The sequence below is a fragment of the Oncorhynchus tshawytscha genome, linkage group LG09 (assembly GCF_018296145.1).
Source record: "Oncorhynchus tshawytscha isolate Ot180627B linkage group LG09, Otsh_v2.0, whole genome shotgun sequence".
Classification (NCBI taxonomy): Eukaryota; Metazoa; Chordata; class Actinopteri; order Salmoniformes; family Salmonidae; genus Oncorhynchus; species Oncorhynchus tshawytscha.
Genome location: NC_056437.1, coordinates 31007665 through 31033393, shown reverse-complemented (window position 1 = coordinate 31033393; position 25729 = coordinate 31007665). Strand labels below are relative to the sequence as shown.

The 25729-nt window shown below is 43.6% G+C and overlaps 1 protein-coding gene across 2 annotated transcripts in view; it reads left to right on the top strand.

Moving 5' to 3' along the window:
• Positions 1–18901, top strand: part of LOC112259113 (solute carrier family 13 member 5-like) — a 21157-nt gene extending 2256 nt beyond the window's left edge. Inside the window, exons 2-12 of one of the 2 annotated variants that reach the window (XM_042326796.1) lie at positions 458–586; positions 1532–1668; positions 1846–2171; positions 2436–2625; positions 2822–2944; positions 3250–3462; positions 15233–15342; positions 15437–15552; positions 17259–17420; positions 17993–18130; positions 18346–18901. In XM_042326796.1, coding sequence (XP_042182730.1) covers positions 458–586; positions 1532–1668; positions 1846–2171; positions 2436–2625; positions 2822–2944; positions 3250–3462; positions 15233–15342; positions 15437–15552; positions 17259–17420; positions 17993–18130; positions 18346–18486 — 1785 coding nt within the window. In that variant the 3' untranslated portion in view covers positions 18487–18901. Of the gene's footprint in view, positions 1–457; positions 587–1531; positions 1669–1845; positions 2217–2435; positions 2626–2821; positions 2945–3249; positions 3463–15232; positions 15343–15436; positions 15553–17258; positions 17421–17992; positions 18131–18345 lie in introns of both variants that reach the window. The other variant, XM_042326795.1, reaches the window with a different exon arrangement.
• The last annotated feature ends 6828 nt before the right edge of the window (positions 18902–25729 follow it).

The following is a 25729-nucleotide window of genomic DNA, read 5'->3' as shown; positions in this document are numbered from 1 at the left end:
CCTCTTCACTGTTGACTTTGAGACTGGCGTTTTGCGGGTACTATTTAATGAAGCTGCTAGTTGAGGACTTTCTCAAACTAGACACTCTAATGTACTTGTCCTCTTGCTCAGTTGTGCACCGGGGCCGCCCACTCCTGGCGTAGAAGAGGGAGGAAACATTTCCTCGTCACACCATAGGGTGTTGAAGTTCAAGTTTACGTTACTTGAGCTCGACGAATTCACATCGCAGATCAATGTTTATACAATGGCACCCCCAGACACAGAGAACATTGTGTTCGTGTGCTTCAGTTATTTTGTGTGTGTGTGTGGTGTGTGTGTGTGTGTGTGTGTGTGTGTGTGTGTGTGTGTGTGTGTGTGTGTGTGTGTGTGTTTGTGTCCTTTTGAACTCAAGAATATTTGGGTTCTCTGTACTTCTATATGGCTCTAAATAGAGTATTGTAACTGTGTGTGTTTGCAGGAGGCAAGATGTGCCTATGTGATAGCTCTGATGGCAGTGTACTGGTGTACTGAGGTATTGCCACTAGCGGTGACTGCTCTCCTGCCCGCTGTCCTTTTCCCTCTGTTAGGCATCATGGAGTCCAAGCAGGTACGTGCGTAAAGATGTAGGATCTTAATTTGAGCACCCTGCTGCAGGAGAACTTTACTGCGATGCAGGAACTGTAAAACCTGTAGAGTATTTGAGGTTAAAGGCTTTTGAAGTTTGTAATTTCCACTTTGACTTGATTCTTCCTTACCGAAAATGTACACTACATGATCAAAAATATGTGGACAACTGCTCGTCGAACATCTCATTCCAAAATCATGGGCATTAATATGGAGTCGGTCCCAGCTTTGCCGCTATAACAGCCTCCACTCTTCTGGGAAGGCTTTCCACTAGATGTTGAAACATTACTGTGGGGACTTACTTCCATTCAGCCACAAGAGCATTAGTAAGGTTGGGCACTGATGTTGAGCGATTTTGCCTGGCTCGCAGTCGGCAATCCATCCCAAAGGTGTTCGATGGGGTTGAAGTCAGGGCTCTGGAACAAAGGGGCCCGAACCATGCAGGCCAGTTATAGTTGGCACTATGTTCTTCCACACCCAGATCTCGCTGCCAGATGGTAACGCATCCCTCCAGAGAACGGTGTCCACTGCTCCAGTGTCCAATGGCACTGCATCTCTGCAGATCTTAGGCTTCTATTGCTGATGGAAACCCATTTCATGAACTGACTTGTTTGAAAGATGTTATCCTATAACGGCACCACGTTGAAAGTCACTGAGCTCTGCCGTAAATCCATTCTACTGCCAATATTTGTCTATGGAGATTGCATGGCTGTGTGCTCGATTTTATAGACCTATCAGCAAAGGGTGTGGCTGAAATAGCCAAATCCATTCATTTGAAGGGGTGTCCACATACTTGTGTATATATTGTATCAACCCCTACAAAAATGTTCATTCATTATAATCCACATAATAATAGACATTTCCTGTTGAGAGATTATTTTCCTGCTGTAGCAAACTGGATCAAAGTAAGATCCTACATCTGTATCAGGTGTGTATGCAGTACCTGAAGGACACCAACATGCTGTTTGTAGGCGGTCTGATGGTAGCTGTTGCCGTGGAGACATGGAACCTTCACAAGCGCATCGCCCTCAGGGTTCTACTTGTTGTGGGGGTGCGGCCTGCCCTGTGAGTAGCTAATCACAGGTGTCTATCTTTATCAATTTTTCAGGTATCAAATCAGGATTGTCTGCAAAATTCAAGACCATGTAAACCCACTGAGCTAAAGCCTAGCATTATTTCCTCCTTCTCCACTTCCTCTTTTCTCTTTCTGATACACTGGCCCACTTTTGCTGTCCACGCCAGTCTGATGCTAGGGTTCATGGGTGTGACAGCGTTCCTGTCCATGTGGATCAGTAACACAGCCACCACAGCTATGATGGTCCCCATTGTCCAGGCTGTCCTGGAGCAGCTCAACAGCCCACAGAATGGGGAGAAGCCCTTGCCCATCCCCCAGAGCCAGGAGAATGGTATGATTCCTGAGGAAAGACTGGAGAACAGTTCAAACCCACAGGACAGACTTATCATCCAGGACAATCACATTCCACTGGAGAAACCAGCCACAGAGGATAAACTGGACTCCCCAGACAAACCAGTTCACCAGGACAACTCTCTGGCTGATGGGAAGCCAGGTGAGGGGCACTGGGCTGGGGGCAGAGGTCAGAGCAGGGGGCTAGGTGAGAATTGGAGTACTGCCTTCTCACCAACACACCATAATACAGTTACATGTACATGGCGATTTCAGACAAATATAGACTTAGGTTGTATGTCTACAGGCAACAGGCACACTATAACCTGCCTAGCTAACAACTTTGGCTGTGACCTCTTGGTAGTCCTGATTCCCAAACCTCTCTAATATATAGTGGTATTGTCTCCCCCTTCCTCTCTGTATAAAGTGGTAGTGTCCATGGTCTTGAAGGAGGGGACTGAAGCAGAGGAGCAGGTTGTGGAGGAAGAGGAGGAGAAGGAGAGGACGAAGATGTGTAAAGGCTTGACGTTGTGTGTGTGTTACGCTGCCAGCATCGGAGGCACTGCCACTCTCACTGGTACCGGACCCAACCTCGTCCTCACAGGGCAGATGAGCCAGTATGTAACACACACACGCACGCATGCATGCACGCACACACACAGAGCATATGTACCTCTCACAGACATACACCTCACAAATGTTAGTGCATATCCCATATATGAATATAGATATGGGTATCCGAACATATCGTGTTGATCAACTGGCATTTAACATTTTTGAGAAGTGAAGTTCTTAACAGAAACCCACTGTCAGACTCTTCCCTCAGAACGGTGACGCGGTTAACTTTGCCTCGTGGTTCGCCTTTGCCTTCCCCACAATGCTGCTAATGCTGACGCTGGCCTGGCTCTGGCTCCAGCTCGTCTTCATCGGCTTCGAGTGAGTGACCTGGCCAGAGCATCACAGTGCATTATTCTAACTCTACTCTCTCCTCTCAGTTCAACCACGACATGATATTTGTAAAGGTTTGCATAGGCCAAATAGGGGCAATGTCTCTCTCACTCACTCTGCTTCTTATCTGACCTATTAGTTTAAATAATTTCTCTCTCTCACTCACTCTGCTTCTTATCTGACTTATTAGTTTAAATAATCTCTCTCTCACTCACTCTGTCTTTCTCTCACCCCCTTCTCTTTTGCTCCCCCACTCATTTCTCTTGTCCCTTTCTCCCCCTGTTCCTCTCTAGTCTGAAGCGTACGTGGGGCTGTGGTGCTGTGCAGACAGAGAAAGAACATGCAGCGTATGATTTGATCCGTGAGGAGCATCGTCGTCTGGGGCCAGTGTCCTATGGAGAGTTGAGTGTCCTGGGGCTCTTCATTCTGCTGGTGGTGTTGTGGTTCACACGAAGCCCAGGCTTCATCAACGGATGGGCAACCCACATCTTCAACACAAAGGCAGAGTATGTAACACACACCACACAGTGAAATACTTTACACACCATATATACTCAACCACACAGACTCACACACAAAACACTAGCAGGTGGAAATATACAGACACATGCACAGTAACACAAGCTTGATCTGAAGGATAGATTACCTGACTTGTCTTTAGACCCAGAACCTTCTGTTAGAACAAGTGTCAGGACACGGGGAACAGGAGAAAACAAACACAAATGTACAAAACGTGTCATTCACAGAGTAAACCGTCTGTGTTGCATCAATAAACATGTTCTGAACTTTGACACGCAGAAACACAAACACGTACACACGCTCTGACCGGCACACACAAAGACTTGCATAGGCACATGCACACACAGAGTCTGGGAAACATGATCTCACTAGAGTGAATGAGAGAGTAAGCACACTTCTTTATGACAAACAGATCGATGGGCAGGAGAGGCACACACTGCGTTCTCTCTTATCTGGTCATGTGACCACCCTATCAGAGAGGGCATATGTGACGTCTGTCAATCTATGAATGGGCACATCACCATGGAAACAGGTGTTGATTATAGCAGAATCCCGGATCAAATTGGGGCTAAGGTCATCAAACATACTCTGTCCATTACGTCAATCCACTCTTTATTTGTATTTGTAGTTATTAAGGATCCCCATTACCTGATGTCAAGGTAGCAGCTACTCTTCCTGGGGACCAGCAACATTAAGGCAGTTATATACAATTACAAATATTACATGAAATTACATTTCATAACACTTTTCACAACACATTACGTGTGTGCCCTCAGGCCACTCCTCTACTATCACATATCTACAATACAAAATCCATGTGTACGTGTGTGCAGAGTGTGCGTGTTGTGGATATGTACATGTGGATATGTATGAGTGTGTCTGTGCCTGTGTGTATATTCACAGTCCCCGCTGTTCCGTAAGGTGTATTTGTATCTTTTTTCAAATCTGATTGTACTGCTTGCATCAGTTACCTGATGTGGAATAGAGCTCCATGTAGCCATGTCTCTATGCCGTACTGTGCGCCTCCCATAGTCAGTTCTGGGGATTGTGAAGAGACCTCTGATGGCATGTCTTGTGGGGTATGGATGGATGTCTGCTGTGCTAGTACTTTAAACAGACAGCTCGGTGCATTCAGCATGTCAATACTTCTTACAAAAACAAATAGTGATGAAGTCATTCTCTCCTGTACTTTGAGCCATGAGAGATTGATATGCATATTATTAATGTTAGCTCTCTGTGTACAGTTGAAGTCGTACATTTACATACACCTTAGCCAAATACATTTAAACTCAGTTTTCACAATTCCTAATTCTAGTAAAATTTCCCTGTTTTTGGTCAGTAAAGATCACCACTTCATTTTAAGAATGTGAAATGTCAAAATAATAGTGGAGAGAATTATGTGTTTCAGCTTTTATTTCTTTCATCACATACCCAGTGGGTCAGAAGTTTACATACAATGGTATCATTGCCTTTAAGTTGTTTAACTTTGGTCAAACGTTTTGTTTCATCAGATCAGAGAACGTTTCTCCAAAATGTACGATATTTGTCCCCATGTGCAGTTGTAAACCGTAGTCTGGTTTTTTATGGTGGTTAAAGAGCAGTGGCTTCTTCGTTGCTGAGCGGCCTTTCAGGTTATGTCGATATAGGACTTGTTTTACTGTGGATATAGATGCTGTTGTACCTGTTTCCTCCAGCATCTTTTCGCACCAAAGTACGTTCATCTCTAGGAAACAGAACGTATCTCCTTCCTGAGCGGTATGAAAGCTGCATGATCCCATAGTGTTTATACTTGCGTACTATTGTTTGTATAAATGAATGTGGTACCTTCAGGCTTTTGGAAATTGCTCCAAATGATGAACCAGACATTTGGAGGTCTACAATTATTTTTGTGAGGTCTTGGCTGATTTCTTTTGCTTTTCCCATGATGTCAAGCAAAGACACACTGAGTGTGAAGGTAGGCCTTGAAATACATCCACAGGTACACCTCCAATTGACTCAAATGATGTCAATTAGCCTATCCGAAGCTTCTAAAGCCATGACAACATTTTCTGGAATTTTCCAAGCTGTTTAAAGGTACAGTCAACTTAGTGTATGTAAACTTCTGACCCACTGGAATTGTGATAGAGTGAATTTTAGGTGAAATAATCTGTCTGTAAACAATTGTTGGAAAAATGACTTGTGTCATGCACAAAGTAGATGTTCTAACCAACTTGACAAAACTATAGTTTGTTAACAAGAAATGTGTAGAGTGGTTGAAAAACGTGTTTTAATGACTCCAACCTAAGTGTATGTAAACTTCAGACTTCAATTGTACATTTAAGGTCCTGTTTGGAGCCAATTGTAAAGTCCCTCATCACATTGTCATTGGGTTATAATTAGTTAGTGTTCAGAAAAGGATTGGAAGGCCTCTCCCCGGCCTTCCTCTGCTGTACCTCTCCCCAACTCCCAATCCCTGTATACCCCTTCCCTAATCCCCTGCTGCCTCCTAACCCTACACAGTCTAACCCCCGCAGTCGAAATATCCTATAGGATTCAAATAGAAAAAATCATGTTACAATCCAACAGCAAATCTTATCAGATTCTGGAACCTATCCTGTAGAATAGAATCTTATAGGAGTCCAATAGGAGTGGTTCCAAAATCTGACAGGATTGTTCTATTGGATTCTTTTACTGAAATCCTATAGGATCCTATAAAATAAAATTCTATCAGCCTAGATCTCCCAGACACTTGAATTACAGCCACTTGTCACCTAGCCTAGGGATTATAAAAGTGCCTATTAAAATCCTATAGGAGACCAATAGGACTGGTTCCTAGATCTGATTTTTCTGTTAGTCATACTGTAAATTAACTTACAGCCTTGAATCCCTGGTAATGGCTCACATCAACACATTTGTCCGATAAACCCTAGACCCACTCCAATTTGCATACCGCCCAAACAGATCCACAGATGACGCAATTGAATGCAAGCTTCACATTTATTGATTTTTTTTGTACCTGTCTATCTATGGGTAAAAGGGTTGATGTGTTATGCTCAAGCCACTCAGTTATCCACCAAAAAACACCAGGAAATTGCCAAAAAGAGTAAAACCAGTTTTCCTGCTTTTGACTGATGATTTGACTATTAGATGTTCAATGTTTCTTTAAAATTGTTTTTTACCATATTAAAACGAGAGTTCAGTTCACGTAACATGGTTGACAAAATAAGGGGCAAATGAATCACTAGAATAAATAATGATTTTCAAAAATGACTGTCAAATTAACAAAATAACTAGGGCTTTACAATGATGGTGAAACTTGCACACATTTGGAGATTAAGTGGGTTCAAATCTTCCTAGAAGTGACACAGATTTGACGGAGGGACATGTCAAAATGCTGAATTTGGGCACTTTAGATCAAAGGGCCCGGAGCTTCTATTAAGTTTCTACTAAGCTAACATATGGGAAATGGTGTCGACGGATGGGCTGTCGTGCTCTTAGGAAACTTTGCAGTATTTCATTTTTTATGTGTTATCTCTTACATTATTAGCCCAGGAAATATTTGTGTTATTACATACTGCCGGGAAGAACCTTTGGATATTAGAGCGACGGTAACTCACCAGCATTACCAGCATTAGGACCAGGGACACAACTTTCCCAAACCGGATTCTTTGTTCCCCGGGGCAATTGAACTGATTCCAGAGGCTGTTCCAAAACACAGCCGAAGGAAAATAGGTACCCGGAGTGGACTTTTAGTCCAACTCAGTAGGCGCGCACCCCCCCCACCGCTTCGAGTATATTACTCGCTAATGTTCAGTCTTTGGATAATAAAGTTGATGAGCTCAGGGCAAGGATATCCTTCCAAAGAGACATCAAGGATTGTAACATACTCTGTTTTACGGAAACATGGCTCTCTCAGGATATACTGTGTCCGTTCAGCCAGTTCGGTTCTCAGTTCATCACGCAGACAGGAAAATATCTCTCTGGGAAGAAGGATGGGGGTGTATGTTTCATGATTAACTACTCATGGTGTGATTGTGAAAACATACAGGAACTCAAGTCGTTTTGTTCACCCAGCCTAGAATACCTTACAATCAAATGCTGACCGTATTACCTCCCAAGAGAATTCTCTTCGGTTATAGTCACAGCCGTGTATATTCCTCCTAAAGCCGATACCACGACGGCCCTCAAGGAACTACACTGGACTTTGTGAAAACTGGAAACAACATATCCTGAGGCTGCATTTATTGTAGCTGGGGATTTTATGCATATGTGGCAGGGTCTACAGACAATCATGGACTACAAAGAGAGAACCAGCTATGTGGCAGGCACCAACGTCTTGCTTCTGGACAAGATAAACACCTTCTTCGCCCACTTTGAGGATAACACAGTGCCACCGACGTGGCCCACTACCAAGAATTGTGGGCTCTCCTTCTCTGTGGCCGACGTGAGTAAAACGTTTAAGCGTGTTAACCCTCGCAAGGTTTCCGGCCCAGACGGAATCCCTAGCTGCGTTCCTCAGAGCATACGCAGACCAGCTGGCTGGAATGTTTATGGACATATTCAATCTCTCCCTATCCAAGACTGTTGTCCCCCCCATGCTTCAAGATGACCATCATTTTTCCTGTACCCAAGAAAGCAAAATTAACTGAACTAAATGACTATCGCCCCGTAGCACTCACTTCTGTCATTATGAAATGCTTTGAGAGACTAGTCAAGGATCATATCACCTCTACCTTACCTGACACCCTAGACCCACTTCAATTTGCTTACCGCCCCAATAGATCCACAGACAATGCAATCACCATCGCACTGCACACTGCCCTATCCCATCTGGAAAATAGGAATACCTATATAAGAATGCTGTTCATAGCTCAGAATTCAACACCATAGTACCCTACAAGCTCTTAAGCTTGAGGCCCTGGGTCTGAACCCCGCCCTATGCAACTGGGTCCTCAACACTGCAACTGGGTCCTCAACCACTTCGCTGATCCTCAACACTGGGGCCCCACAAGGGTGTGTGCTCAGCCCCCTCCTATACTCCCTGTTCACCCATGACTGCATGGCCATGCACACCTCCAACTCAATCATCAAGTTTGCAGATGACACTACAATAGTAGGCCTGATTACCAACAATGACGAGACAGCCTACAGGGAGGAGGTGAGGACCCTGTGAATGTGGTGCCAGGAAAATAGCCTCTCACCCAACGTCAACAAAACAAAGGGGCTGATCGTGGACTTCAGGAAACAGCAGAGGGAGCACCCCCCTATCCACATCGACGGGGCCGCAGTGGAGAAGATGGAAAGCTTCAAGTTCCTTGGCGTACAGATCACTGAAAAACTTAAATGATCCACCCACACAGACAATGTGGTGAAGAAGGCGCAACAGCGCCTCTTAAACCTCAGGAGGCACTCAAAATTTTGCTTGGCACCTAAAACCCTCACAAACTTTTACAGATGCACAATTGAGAGCATCTTGTCGGGCTGTCTCAGCTACTGGTATGGCAACTGCTCCACCCGCAACCGCAGGGTTCTCCAGAGGGTGGTGCGGTCTGCCCAACGTATCACCGGGGGCAAACTACCTGCCCTCCAGGACACCTACAGCACCCGATGTCATAGGAAGGCCAAAAAGATAATCAAGGACAACAACCACCCGAGCCACTGCCTGTTCACCCCGCCATCATTCAGAAGGCGAGGTCAGTACAGGTGCATCAAAACTGGGACTGTTAAAGGCCATCTCAAGACTGTTAAATAGCCATCACTAGCACATTAAAGGCTGCTGCCCTGTATACATAGACTTGAAATCACTGGCCACTTTAATATTTGAAACACTAGTCACTGCAATAATGTTTACATTTGTTTAAGTATTTACTCTATTCTTTATTATTTGTATTTTTTTGTTCAAGCTTTACAGAATGTACATCAATGTAAGTACAAAGATTTTACCATATCCCAACCACCCTCCTTCCCTCCCTCCATACAACACATCCACCCAACCCCCCTAGTCCCTTCCCTACCTCTCCGCCCTACCTCAGTCAACCCACCTTGATTCCCTCCCATCCCATACCCTCCCTCAATTCTGTCCTCGAAAACAAAAATTCTACAGAGATATCGCAACAAATAAACATTCAACAATACAGGGGGGAATATACAAACAACTCAATACAGAGTCAATATACAAAAACATAAATAAATAAATGATCAGTAAACCTTAGACAAACTTGCTATACTGGATCAAATCAAATCGAATTGTATTAGTCACATGCGTCGAATACAACAGGTGTAGACCTTACTATAAAATGTTTACTTATGAGCCCCTAACCAACAATGCCATTAAAAAAAATATTGATTATTGATATGAATAAGAGATTTAAAAAAACAGCATTATAGCATTATATTGATGATTGTACCTATTATGTAATGACTTCTGGTAATGCTTACTGGGAAACCTTAAAGCATCTCATCAGAGGGGAGCCTCTGCAAGCCATTAAAATATGATATAAATGGTTGCCATTTTATAACAAATGTATCATTGGAACCCCTAAGAGAATACTTCATTTTCTCAAGCTTTAGGAAGAACATTACATCGTTGAGCTGTTGAGAAGTAGAGAGGGGCTGAGCAGACTTCCACTGGAGATGAATTCTATGTCAAGCTAAAAAGGATGTAAAAGCACCCATATCTGCATTTTTGGGGTCCAAGGAGAACAAGTCTTCTGGAATACCAAAAACAGCTTTCAAGGGACAAGGCTGCAGGTTAATTTCAAGCACCTCAGATAAAGAGGAATCCCAGTAATTATGTAATTTAAAGCATTGAATGAAACTTTTATTTTTATTTACCAGGCAAGTCAGTTAAGAACACATTCTTATTTTCAATGACAGCCTGGCAACAGTGGGTTAACTGCCTGTTCAGGGGCAGAACAACAGATTTGTACCTTGTCAGCTCGGGGGTTTGAACTCACAACCTTCCGGTTACCAGACCAACGCTCTAACCACTAGGCTACCCTGCCGCCACATGTGACTAAGGTCTCATAGTGAGACATGACATCTATCACACTCATCATTTACATTTGGATGTATGTCAGACAATCTGGATTTGGAAAAATGCACCCTATGTAAAACCTTAAATTGTATGAGACCAAGACGAGCACAAGATGTAGTGGAGCGTACTCTATCAATCGCCTCATCCCACCACTCCTGTGTAAATTCAACACCCATCTCCCGTTCCCAAGCAGATTTAATTTTGTTGGTGGAGTGTTTGTCCAATGACAAAATATACAAATAGATAATTAAATATATAAATATTAAATATAAATTACTGCTTTCTGTCAAGGTAATAGAGTCAATATGCCATCCCAGGGTTGGCAAGGGGGTGGAGCAGGGAAGCCAGAAAATTGGGAGGAGACACAATGCCTAATTTGAAGGTAATGGAAAAAGTTAGATGGAGAGAGAGTATTTAGAGGCCAGGTTGGGAAAACTATAACAAATTAGAAGGACGTAATACCTTTCCTTGTCCAATAAGAGAAAGCATGATCTATTAGAGAAGCGGGGAATACGTGATTCTTGTCAGTAGGACCCATAGTAGATGCAGCAGAGAATTTAAAATGTTGTCAAAACTGGTACCAAATCTTACGTGGGGAAAGCACTACAGGATTCCGAGTATAGCGAGAGGGGAATGTTGGGAGAGAAGAGCAGAGTAAAGCAGGAAGAGAAGCAGAAATACAAGAATGTGCCTCTAGGTGGCACCATTGGGTATCTGGAGCATGTAACCAGAATGGCAATTTCTGAAAGTTGTCTGCCCAGTAATTGTATAAAAAGTTGGTTAGTGCCAGCCCTACACTAAACTTGCAGCTCTGAAGTAAAGATCTACTGACTCTGGGTACCTTTTCTCCCCAGATAAATGTGGCAACAGCCTGATTGATTTACTTTTTTTAAAAACACTTTGGTAAAAACAATGGGACAGATTGAAATAGGTAAAGGAATTTGTGTAAACTGTTCATTTTTACAGCATCCTTACTATACAGTGGGGCAAAAAAAGTATTTAGTCAGCCACCAATTGTGCAAGTTCTCCTACTTAAAAAGATGAGAGAGGCCTGTAATTTTCATCATAGGTACACTTCCAGACGCCTCGCTATCACCTTCGCCAGCACCTTTACGTCCACATTAAGGAGACTTAGGGGCCTAAAATAAGAACAGAAAGTGAAGGAGAAGCGCTATTGAAGCCTGTGTTAGGGTAGGTGGCAACGAGCCTTGTTCAAGTGATGCGTTATACATAGATAAAAGTAAAGGGGCTAACTTGGTATAGAATTTCTTAAAGAACCCAGTTGGAAACCCATCAGGCCCTGGAGCCTTGCCGCTCTGCATTGACTTGTTAGACTGAATAACTTCTTCAAGGTTGAGAGGGAAATCAAGGTCATCTGAGTTTCAGCCTCAACTGTGGGAGTCTCCAATTCACCCAAAAATGTAGTCATATTGGTCGTATCTGATGGAAATTCAGACGTATACACAGAGGAATAGAAAGATTTGAAGGTGTCATTGATCCCCATAGGGTCAGAAATCAAAGTATGAGAGGAATCTTTCATTTGGGGAATCAGACGGGTAACAACACTACGTTTTAATTGGTGTGCGAGCAGACGACTTGCCCTGTCACGATGTTCATAGTAGGTACCATGTGAATGCAATAGTAACCGTTCTGCATCTGTAGTGGACAAGAGATTGAATTCAGATTGTAAGTTCAAGCGTTGCTTACATATCTCTGGAGATGGCATCAGGGCATATTGATGGTCTAAGTCAAGGATGGCTTTAGAGTTCTTCTAGTTTATTTAGCTTTCCGAGTTTTGTTTAAATGAGAAGAATAAGAAATCATGTATCCTCTAAGATAGGCCTTAAGTGATTCCCATAAGAAAGAATGAGAGTTTGAGCTTGTCTGATTTATTTAAAAAAAAAAAGATCAATAGAAGTGGAGATAACGTTACAGAAGTCTGCATCAGACTGGAGAAAAGAGGAGTACCTCAGAAGGACTTTGACATAGCAGAAGGAGATATAGTTTTGTGGTTGGAGTGGTCCAAAGCCGGGCTAATAACACAATTCAGATGCCCGCCAAACATCAAAAGATGGGTGTTCAGAGAAGGGATTTTCCCCAGCAACCCTTTGGCAAATTCAACATCATCAAAATTGGGAGCATATACATTGACCACTACTACAGGTGTGTGTCAAATGGTGCCAGTTATGATTAAATATCTCTGAAATAACCCTTAGTAGTAGAGAAATGTATTAGTTTTGTAGCCTTGAGTGATCTTTAGTGTGTAAATGGGTCTCTTGTAAAACATACCACTTCTGCTTTTAGCTTTTTCCAATGAGAGAAGACCCTAGACCTCTTGACAGCATTGTTCATTGCCTTAGTATTCCAAGATACAAACTTTATAGGATTAGGCCTACCTATTCCCATTATACTATTATTAGCGTTGTTAGCCATCTAAAATATTGAAATTAAAAAGGTGTGAAAACAGATAAAGCATTTGCAAAGATATCAGAGAAAACTGATGAAAAAAGCAAAGCAAAAAAAATGCCCGAAAACGGTGCAGCTTCGGTGCATATAAGCAGAAAACCTTCCTATCCTAACGCGGAGAGGCTCCATAGCACCAGTAGTGAAATACAATCGAAAAGGCATTCACAAAACGGTAAAGAAGGTCAACAGATAACCAAAACAAACACCCCATAACAGTGAAACGGAACTGTCCTGAATCAGGGAGGCTTCAATCAGTGCAACACGTACAATGTGTCTTAAGGATGGCCAAATAAGTGTCCCACCGTATGCTACCCTGTTACAAAACAGAAAAGGGGCGGAGTGTCTGTACATGTACAAATGATCAATAGGGCGAAATAAAGTGGTGAAAAGTCCTTCAGTAAGTGTCTAGACAAAAAGAAAGAAAAAAACAACAAAGGAAAGAAAGCTCGGCAAAAGCTTGGAATTGTAGCCATGCATTACTATGCTAGCCATCTAGCCAAATAAAAAGGACCTCCCAAATGTGTAGCTTAAATGACAACCACACAAGACAGTATTAGTCGTTTTTATCAGAGTTCAATAACGTTAGTGTTCAATGTGCAGACGAGCAGGAAAGCGGAGTGAGAATTTCCCTTTCTTCTAATGAATTTTACATTTCACATTGAGGAATTTAGCTCTTTTCTTGGTGACATTTAAGCTGAGGTCAAGAAAGATGAACACCATGCGTCCGCAGAAGTGTCGCTGGTCTTTGCCCTGCCTCTGGAGGATGCGCTTCTTGTCACAGTAGTAGTGAAAACAGACAATAAACACTCTAGGCTTGGAGTTGTCGTCTCCACTCACAGGGGAGGGGCCAATGCGGTGGGCTCTATCCAGCTTCGGGGGTGATGGATCGATGGCTGGACCCAGCACATCCGCAAAGAATTCTGACATGAACTTAAATGAGTCCCCTCTTTCACATTTCTCTGGTATACCAACAACACAAAGATTGCAAACGCAAGAACGGGATTCCAGGTCATCGGTTTTGTCAATCAGCTTTTGGTTTTCGGAGCTCAGCCAGGCGACCGTTTTCTCAAGTGCTACTATGCGGTCACTGTCATCACACAGGTCATGTTCAAAGCCGTCAATTTGGCGGCCTTGTTCATCTGCAGCGGCTCGGACACCATCCAGGACGGTGGAGAAGGGGGCCAGAGCAGCATCGATGGCAGTTTTGAGCTGAGTGGCAATGGTAGCTGTAATTTCCGAGACCAGAACCGTACGGAGGTTCTGAAGATCTGTGGGGAGTGTGACCTCATGAGGCTCTGTAATAGTTGGATTGGAGTTGGCGCCATTATCATTCACGTTTGCCATTGCGGTTGAAACGTTAGTTACAGGTCTTCTGCTCCTCAGTTCGTGTGACATTTGAATCAAAAAGGTATGACTTACGAACTCACCAATGAAATATGATATGTAAGAAAGTGGAATGCAAAGTGCAAATTTGGAAAACTTTACTAATGCGTAGGAACCTCTTCCACGAGCTTCTTCTCTATACACATGCTAAACCAAAACTCTGTATTTACTGTATTCTATCCTATTCTACTGTATCTTCGTCTATGCCTCTCTGACATCGCTCATCCAACTATTTATATATTCTTAATTCCATTCCTTTACTTTTGATTGTGTGTATTGTTAGATATTACTTGTTAGATATCACTGCACTGTTGGAGCTAGAAACACAAGCATTTTGCTACACCCGCAATAACATCTGCTAAACACGTGTATGTGACAAATAAAATTTGATTTGATTTGAAATTCTGTACAATGACGGAAATAAGACTAAAACATTGAAAACTTCATAAGGAAACAAATACTGTACTCACAGTTCTTGCATTCACACACAGTAAAGGATAAAACTGTAAGAATAGCTCATGTTAGAAAACCAGTGATTTTCTGCAGAGCCACAAACTATAATTTAATGGGTTTAATTAAGAAAACAGTTATAATAGGATACTGATCGGGTGACACAAAATCCTACAATAGTGTTGCCAATAGGAAAAAGTAGTCCAACAGCATTTCAATAGGATTCTGATAGAGGTGACACAAAATCCTATAGGATCCAATAGCATTACTTTTGATTTCCAATAGGAAAAAAGTAGTCCAACGGGATTCCAATAGGATTCTGATAGAGGTGAAACAAAATATTATAGGATTGTGAGAATCCTACAGGATTCCGGTGGAAAAATCACAAATCCTACAGGATTGTTTTACTAGGGCCTTACCTTCCAACCATCCAACCTCTCCAGGTTTGTGACTGATGCCACAGTGGCAGTGTTTGTTGCCGTGCTGTTGTTCGTCTTGCCCTCTGAACCCCCCCGCTACCTCTGCTTCTGGAGAACACAGAGCTTTGACACAGGTGAAACACACACACACACACACACACACACACACACACACACACACACACACTGTAGAAATTGCTTGACATGTTTGTGCCCCTCTCCCCTCAGAGCCCCCCCGTGGCCCCACCCCTGCCCTGCTGACCTGGCAGGTGACCCAGAGGAAGATGCCCTGGAGCATTGTACTGCTGCTAGGAGGAGGCTTCGCTCTGGCTAAGGGCAGCGAGGTGTGTTTGTGTGTGTAACCTTGAGTGTGTACAGTGGGGAGAACAAGTATTTGATACACTGCCGATTTTGTAGGTTTTCCTACTTACGAAGCATGTAGAGGTCTGTAATTTCTATCATAGGTACTCTTCAACTGTGAAAGACTGAATCTAAAACAAAAATCCAGAAAATCCCATTGTATGATTTTTAAGTAATTAATTTGCATTTTATTGCATGACATAAGTATTTGATCACCTACCAACCAGTAAGAATTCCGTCTCTCACCGACCTGTTAGTTTTTCTTTAAGAAGCCCTCCTGTTCTCCACTAATTACCTGTATTAACTGCACCTGTTTGAACTTGTTACCTGTATAAAAGACACCTGTCCACACACTCAATCAAACAGACTCCAACCTCTCCACAATGGCCAAGACCAGAGAGCTGTGTAAGGACATCAGTGGTAAAATTGTAGACCTGCACAAGGCTGGGATGGGCTACAGGACAATAGGCAAGCAGCTTGGTGAGAAGGCAACAACTGTTGGCGCAATTATTAGAAAATGGAAGAAGTTCAAGATGACGGTCAATCACCCTCGGTCTGGGGCTCCATGCAAGATCTCACCTCGTGGGGCATCAATGTTCATGAGGAAGGTGAGGGATCAGCCCAGAACTACATAGCAGGACCTGGTCAATGATCTGAAGAGAGCTGGGACCACAGTCTCAAAGAAAACCATTAGTAACACACTATGCCGTCATGGATTAAAATGCTGCAGCGCATGCAAGGTCCCCCTGCTCAAGCCAGCGCATGTCCAGGCCCATCTGAAGTTTTCCAATGACCATCTGGATGATCCAGAGGAGGAATGGGAGAAGGTCATGTGGTCTGATGAGACACAAATAGAGCTTTTTGGTCTAAACTCCACTCGCCGTGTTTGGAGGAAGAAGAAGGATGAGTACAACCTCAAGAACACCATCCCAACCGTGAAGCATGGAGGTGGAAACATCATTCTTTGGGGATGCTTTTCTGCAAAGGGGACAGGACAACTGCACCGTTTTGAGGGGAGGATGGATGGGGCCATGTATCGCGAGGTCTTGGCCAACAACCTCCTTCCCTCAGTAAGAGCATTGAAGATGGGTCGTGGCTGGGTCTTCCAGCATGACAATGACCCGAAACACACAGCCAGGGCAACTAAGGAGTGACTCCGTAAGAAGCATCTCAAGGTCCTGGAGTGGCCTAGCCAGTCTCCAGACCTGAACCCAATAGAAGATCTTTGGAGGGAGCTGAAAGTCAGGTATTGCCCAGCGACAGCCCCGAAACCTGAAGGATCTGGAGAAGGTCTGTATGGAGGAGTGGGCCAAAATCCCCGCTGCAGTGTGTGCAAACCTGATCAAGAACTACAGGAAACGTATGATCTCTGTAAATGCAAACAAAGTTTTCTGTACCAAATATTAAGTTCTGCTTTTCTGATGTATCAAATACTTATGTAATACAATAAAATGCAAATGAATTACAATGTTATTTTCTGGATTTTTGTTTTAGATTCCGTCTCTCACAGTTGAAGTGTACCTATGATAAATAATTACAGACCTCTATATGCTTTGTAAGTACGAAAACCTGCAAAATCGGCAGTGTATCAAATACTTGTTCTGCCCACTGTATGTGCATGCGTGCATGCTTGCGTGCATGCATGGGTCTGTGCATGTGTATAAGCTTGAATGTGTGTGTATCCATCCAGGTGTCTGGTCTGTCGCGGTGGCTGGGTGATCAGATGATACCTCTCTGCTCCATCCCTCCTTGGGCCATCACAGTCATCCTCTGTCTCCTCACTGCCATCTTCACTGAGTGTGCCAGCAACGTGGCTACCGCTACACTCTTCCTGCCCATCCTAGCTTCCATGGTACACCCACACTCAACCAACCACACACACACACTTCTCTCTCTCCCCATCTCGCTCACACACACAAACACACTCGATTGCTCTCCATTCTGGGATCAAGATTCCTTTTGATAAAATTGGATTGTACTGAATAGAGCTGGTCAATAGGGGATCTGAGCCAGGCCTACTACTGAAGAGTCTCTCAGAGAGTGAAAGAGAGAATGTACGAATGAAAGAGATAAGCAAATAGCGAGAGAAGACAGAGGGAAGAGCTGAATGAGTGAAAAGTCAACTCAGAGAGAAAGAGAGAGAGAGAGAGAGAGAGAGAAAACAAGACAGGTTATTCACACTAATAGGTCACATTAGAGGCCAGACATTGAGACTGTAACAGCACTGTGTGTAGAGCTCTCAGCTCTGTTCATTCAGTGACAAGAATCTTTGATAACTGAGCCAACACAGAGCCACACACACTTTTCTTCATCCTATTCACATCCACATCGCAGGATAATAGGCTACTAATTGTGCATGTACTCATATGTGTGCATTTATGTGCATACGTATGTGCTGGCTAATATGTGTGTGTTCTGTTGCAGTCCCAATCCATAGGAGTGAACCCACTGTATGTGATGGTACCCTGTACCCTTAGTGCCTCCTTTGCCTTCATGCTCCCTGTCGCCACGCCTCCTAACGCCATCGTGTTCTCTTATGGATACCTGAAGGTGTCGGATATGGTGAGAGCCTCACTTTTGACCTCTGCTTCTATGGAAACCTACTATACAGTAGGAAGTATGAATAATAAGTTAATGTACTGTATGTTGGCATATATTTCACCCTACCACCCCACCTTAAATCTAAACCTCCTCCTCGCACCGTATTCTTCATCCACCTTCACTACCATCCCCTCAACCTACCACCACCTCAGCTTTAACCCCTCTCTCTCCTCTAGGCTAAGACAGGTATAGTGATGAACATCCTTGGGATCCTGTGTATCACTCTGGCCATTAACAGCTGGGGTAGAGCCATTTTCAACCTGGACACCTTCCCCTCCTGGGCCAACACCACCGCTAACATCACTACAGGAAGATGAGGGGGGGTGACCCCAAAAACACCATCATATGCCCCTGTACTGCAATACCACTGCTACCGATGCCAAAAAGGGGATGAGGGAGGAGGAGACCCCTGACAACCCTCACTGGGGCAACAGAGGGCTGGCCATGGGAACACTGGTTTACTGGTTTATTATCAGTGTATTTTATACTTATTATGTACAGATAATATGATTATATTATATGGTAATGAGGGAGCCTTAGAGAACTCGGATGATAAATAACTTGTAAAAGCAAAGACACGCTGTAATACTGTAACTTATATTTGTATTAATGGCAATATTGTGATATCAATTGATATTATATAAATATATTATCTTACATAAAATTACAGTGCCTTTGGAAAGTATTCAGAACCCTTGACTTTTTCCACATTTTGTTATTACAGCCTTATTCCTCATCAATCTACCCACAATAACCCATAATGACAAAGCAAAAACAGGCTCAGAAAATGTTGCTAATTTATTCAAATAAAAAACAGAAATATCACATTTACAGAAGTATTCAGACCCTTTACTCGGTGCTTTGTTGAAGCACCTTTGGCAGCGATTACAGCCTCGAGTCTTCTTGGGTATGACACTACAAAATTGGCACATTTGTATTTGGGGAGTTTCTCCCATTCTTCTCTGCAGATCCTCTCAAGCTCTGTCAGGTTGGATGGGGAGCGTTGCTGCACAGCTATTTTCAGGTCTGTCCAGACATGTTCGATCGGGTTTAAGTCCGAGCTCTGGCTGGGCAACTCAAGGATATTCAGGGACTTGTCTCGAAGGATCTCATCAAGGATCTCTCTGTACTTCGCTCCATTCGTCTTTGCCTCGATCCTGACTAGTCTCCCAGTCCCTACCGCTGAAAAACATCCCCATAGCATGATGCTGCCGCCACCATGCTTCACCGTAGGGACGGTGCCAGGTTTCCTCCAGATGTGGCGCTTGGCATTCAGGCCAAAGAGTTACATTTTGGTTTCATCAAACCAGAGAATCTTATTTCTCATGGTCTGAGAGTCTTTAGGTGCCTTTTGGTAAACTCAGTGGGCTGTCATGTGCCATTTACTGATTAGTGGCTTCCGTCTGGCCATAAAGGCCTGATTGGTGGAGTGCTGCAGAGATGGTTTGTCCTTCTGGAAGCTTCGCCCATCTTCATAGGAGAACTCTAAAGCTCTGTCAAAGTGACAATCAGGTTCTTGGTCACCTCCCTGACCAAGGCCCTTCTCCCCCGATTGCTCAGTTTGGCCGGGCGGCCAGCTCTAGGAAGAGTATTGGTGGTTCCGAACTTCTTCCATTTAAGAATGATGGAGGCCACTTTGGGGACCTTCAATGCTGCAGATATTTTTTGGTACCCTTCCCCAGATCTGTGCCTCGACACAATCCTGTTTCGGAGCTCTACGGACAATTCCTTCGTCCTCATGTCTTGGTTTTTGCTCTGACATGCACTGTCAACTATGGGACCTTATATAGTCAGGTGTGTGCCTTTCCAAATCATGTCCAATTAATTGAATTTACCAAAGGTGGACTCCAGTCAAGTTGTAGAAACATCTCAAGGATGATCAATGTAAACAGGATGCACCGGAGCTCAATTTCGAGTCTCAAAGCAAAGGGTCTGAATACTTGTGTAAATAAGGTTTTTCTGTTTTTGTATTTAATACATTTGCAAACATTTCTTAAAACCTGTTTTTGCTTTGTCATTATGGGGTATTGTGTGTAGATTTCTGAGGATTACATTTGTTTTATCCATTTTGGAATAAGGCTATAACTTAACAAAATGTGGAAAAAGTCAAGGGGTCTGAGTACTTTCCGAAGGCACTGTATGATAGTTGCTTTTCAGTAAGTGTAATAACCAATTTAGCTAAAAACCTGGTTGCCTCTGCCAGGAAACTGACAATCTTCCGGCAAGACAATAACCCCAAGCACACATCAAAATCCACAAGGAAATTGTTAACTGACAACAAAATCTACAATTTGCAATGACCATTTCAGTCTTGACTTTGAAGAGGGCAGTCCATAAGCGCAGACGGAGGACATCAAGGATCTGGAAAGATTCTGTATGGAGTAATGGTCTAAGATCCCTCCCAAGGTGTTATCTAATCTCATAAAACATTTTAGAAAAAGGTTCAGTGTCAATATCCTTGCAAGGGTAGGGTGCTGGAGTACTGAAAACAAAGGAGCCAATAATATATTTATTACTTGTTAAAATAAATCTTTCTGAGCAATTATATTAGTATAAAATAACAGTCAAAATGTGAGCGTACAATGCAGCTCAGTATTTGTATTATATATTGTATACAGTCTATTTTGCTCATGTTTATCAAGGGTGCAAATAATTGTGGACCCCTCTGTACAGTATATGCCATGCATTACCACAACAGGTATTTTTTTCTAACACACATATGGTGGGTAGTGACTAGGAGCGTATTCCTCCACACACGAAACGCCGCAGGACAGGATTAAGTCCACCAACACCACAAGAGAACATGTCTGAGAACATGACTGACTACAAAAAAAACTGTATCAATCTCATACTGACAGTCAAAGAATATCAAGTGTATTTCATCTTTCCCCTCCCAGTTAAGTTATTGGATGCTTTGGTTGAATGATTTAAAAAATATATGTTTTGTAATTCAGAGTATTGTGAGAACAGAAGGGTGCATTGAACTATGGCTCTCTGTCTGGGGCAGGTAGAGCTGTGGGAAACAGTGACATTTCAGCTCAGCAGGGGGCCAGAGGCATGAGCATTATAGCCCTTATAGTATCAATCAAGCTAAATCAACATAACCGGGACCCCAGGATGATAAATGCTGCCTTATTTCCATGATACCTATGTCTACACCCGGAGGCGTCATGCCCCCTCAGATTTGATCTGTTAAAAAATACATGCAAAATATTTCTCTATAATACTACTAGCCAGCTAGCAATTGTATGAAGTTGGCTTTAGCTAGCCCAGATAGGTTTGCAATCTCCCAAACTCATAACTAGCTACCAATAAACCATGTCACGATTTTAATCAAGTTAGAGTAGCTAGCTAGTCTAACTGTCTAACTGTTTTTAAAGAAAGGACTGTCCAGCCAGTGATCCCAGATGATTGGTGTTTATTTTGACAATAAGACACAAGGAAGCATATTAGATGTGCAGGACAACAGTATGTTGATGGCTGTAGATTCTTGATTTGTCAATATCAGACTGGGTATTTTGTAATCAAACATAACCATGACCAAAATTGTACAAAATACAATACAATACACATGTAAGTACCTGACGATAAGACACAAGGAAGCACATTAGATGTGCAGTATAACTGTGTTGGTGTTTGTAGATTTGTGTTTCATCTGTTAGCATGGAAATAACTGAATTAGCAGTTAGCTAATGTGACCATTAAAAGTATAGCATTCTAGCTAACTCATTCTTACTATCACGCTGGTATAAAGGATTTGGAGAAAGGCGCATGAATACATGCGCCTACCCCAGCCAAACCCTCCCCTAACCCGGACAACGCTGGGCCAATTGTGCGCTGCACTATGGTATTCTCCCCATAACACACAAAAAGCTCTTGTTTCAGCAAGATATGCACTCAATGTCCTAATTGGGCAAAGTGTATGCAACTCATGACACTTGTGAGAAGGCGGAAGAAATGTCACTATAATTAAGGGCTGGTTAGCACGTGATGATGAAAGCACCTTTGGTAAGAATGCTGGATTTGGCCGAAGCACTCCCTTACATCCAACTTCTGCTAAAGTGAGGCATGAAGGATGGGTAGAAAGTACATGTATACTGAACAAAAATATAAACGCAACATATAAAGTGTTGGTCTCAAGTTTCATGAGCTGGAATAAAAGATCACCAAAATGTTCCATAAACACAAAAACCTTATTTCTCTCAAATGTTGTGCACAAATTTGTTTACATCCCTATTAGTGAGCATTTCTCCTTAGCCAAGATAATCCATCCACCTGACAGGTTTGACATATCAAGAAGCTGATTAAACAGCATGATCATTACACAGGTGCACCTTGAAATGGGGACAATATAAGACCACTCTAAAATGTGTAATTTTGTTACAGAACACAATGACACAGATGTCTCAAGTGTTGAGGGAGTGTGCAATTGGCATGCTGACTGCAGGAATGTCCACCAGAGCTGTTGACAGAGAATTGAATGTTCTCTACGATAAGCCACTTCCAATGTTGTTTTAGAGATTCTTCACCTGCGGGATCGTCTGACACCATCCAACCGGACAGATTATTGAAACTGATTAGTATTTATATCTGTTATAACGCCCTTTTGTGGGGAACAACTCATTCTGATTGGCTGGGCCTGGCTCTCCAGTGGGTGGGCCTATCCCTCCCCTGGCTATGCCCCTGCCCAGTCATGTGAAATCCATAGATTAGGGCCTACTGAATGTATTTCTATACACTGTAACTCAGTATAATTGTTGAAATTGTTGCATGTTGCGTTTACATTTTTGTTCAGCATAATTCTCCAACAGGCTTTGCTGAAACAATAACCAATAGAAAGGGAGTCTTGACTGAGAGCTCACATAGCTCAAGTGAAGACGGGCTCATGGTGGGCTCATAAGTGATTGTAGGACAACATCTAACTCCCATGAGGGTACTGTAGGGGCCTTGGGGGGCCGCAGCCTGCGGGCACTTTTCATGAATTGCAATACTAGAGGTTGTGTCCCTGGTGATGCATCCGCAATCTGGTCATGACCCATAGAGAGAGATATGGCTGCCATATACACTTTCAATATCGATGGGGACTTCCTGCAGCCAAAAGCTCTTGGAGCAATGTCAAAATTACAGAAATTGGGCAGGAAGATGGCGATTCTGCATGGTCGACACATCGCTTCCTAAACACATTCCACTTCGCACAGAGAATGTCAATTACCAAGGAGGGCAACCCTGCAGCTACAATGCGGTCACATTCAAGGGCTACACCCACAACTTCAGTATTCTGGGTTTGGGGTGCAAAAGCTTGTTGGGAGGTTGTCAGCTGTACAAGGTCTGAAAGCCAGTGATGTTGTGGCCAATGTGGAGCAACTACACACTCTTGAGACTGACCTACCTTGAAGACCTGAGGGAGCAAGGGAATTGGTGGAAATGTATACAGCACCCCCCTTGGCCATCTGTGTGATAGGGCATTGACCCCGAGTGGGCCTGCTGGACCTTATAGAGAACCACATAGGACAATGGGTTGAGCCTTGCGATGCAACAGATTAGCGATGGACCTTCTGAATCACGCCCAGATCATCTCCACTACTGTAGGATGTATCTTCCAGTCTAAAGGAAGAGGACCTCCCCTCTGAAGAGAAGGTCTGCTGCCTGATTCTCCAGCCCCAGCAGGTCTATTGCTCTGAGGGACATACGGTGTCTGTTTGCCCAAAGAAGTTAGTCCCTTGCTACCTAATGCAGTGCCATTGACCTCAGTCTACCCTGGCAGTTGATGTGTGCAACCACAGCTGTGTTGTCTGTCCATATCAGTACATTGTGAAATGCGCCTAGGAGAACTCCACTGGGAAAGTGCTTGGTGCCACCTTTGTATTGCTCTCCAGCAACTCATTGAAATTGTTAACACTTTTTGTTTGTCCCTTCTGGGACATAGATTGTGTCTGTTGTACCAGCACTCTATTGGCCACATATGGAGAAAGCCCAATTGGTACAACATGGACTGCAGCAGCTAGGAGGCCTAGAAGCCACTGACTCTCTAGCACTGTCACCCGTTTTCTCAGTATGAATGTTGAAAGACAATTTGTGGGACGGGAGTAATGGGAGCTTGGACCATGAATGGCATCATAGTTTGTGGAGAGGCGTTCCTGCAGCTGCTTCTGATAGAAGAGCAGAATCACTGCTGAATTGCTAAGCCTAGCAGCTGTCTAGCGTAGGAAGCGATCAGAAGGCCTGCATCCTTTTTTAGGCAGCTCTTGGTCTGAACTGTGACAGAGAGAAGCAGGCAGAGCAGCAGGCAGAACAAGCGAAGCAAATGATTTGTCCATACAGGGGAAATGGCCAAAACCATTCCCATCTCCACCAGGAACTGTAGCTAAGTGAGTGCATATGCTTGGCATGGCAGGGGTTTCAAGTTACAAGTTTTAATGTCACATGCACAAGTACAATGAAATGCTTTTCTTGCCAACTCTAAACCAAACAATGCAATAATCAATAACAATGTAATACTAGAAAAAAACAAGAAATAAGTAGAAATATGAATAACATACCATATTTATAATGTGCAGGGATACTGGAGTGATAAAGGTAGATAAACTCAGCAAAAAAAGAAATGTCCCCTCACTGTCAACTGCAGTTATTTTCAGCAAACTTAACATGTAAATATTAAACGTGTAAATATTTGTATGAACATAACAAGATTCAACAACAGACATAAACTCAACAAGTTCCACACACATGTGACTAACAGAAATTGAATCATGTGTCCCTGAACAAAGAGTGGGTCAAAATCAAAAGTAACAGTGAGTTTGGGACCTGTTGGATCGGAGGGTGAGGGGTAGAGCTGCAATAAGTACTGCAGTGCATCTTCTCCTCATGGACTGCACCAGATTTGTCCGTTCTTGCTGTGAGATGTTACCCCACTCTTCCACCAAGGCACCTGCGACTTCCCGGACATTTCTGGGGGGAATGGCTCTACCCCTCACCCTCCGATCCAACAGGTCCCAGACGTGCTCAATGGGATTGAGATCCAGGCTCTTTGCTGGCCATGGCAGAACACTGACATTCCTGTCTTGCAGGAAATCACCCACAGAACGAGCAGTATGGCTGGTGGCATTGTCATGCTGGAGGGTCATGTCAGGATGAGCCTGCAGGAAGGGTACCACATGAGGGAGGAGGATGTCTTCCCTGTAACGCACAGCGTTGAGATTGCCTGCAATGACAACAAGCTCAGTCCAATGATGTTGTGACACACCGCCCCAGACCATGACGGACCCTCCACCTCCAAATCGATCCCGCTCCAGAGTACAGGCCTCGGTGTAACGCTCATTCCTTCGACAATAAGCGCGAATCCGACAATCACCCCTGGTGAGACAAAACCGCGACTCGTCAGTGAAGAGCACTTTTTGCCAGTCCTGTCTGGTCCAGCGGACGGTGGGTTTGTGCCCATATGCGATGTTGTTGCCGGTGAAGTCTGGTGAGGACCTGCCTTGCAACAGGCCTACAAGCCCTCAGTCCAGCCTCTCTCAGCCTATTGCGGAAAGTCTGAGCACTGATGAAGGGATTGTGCGT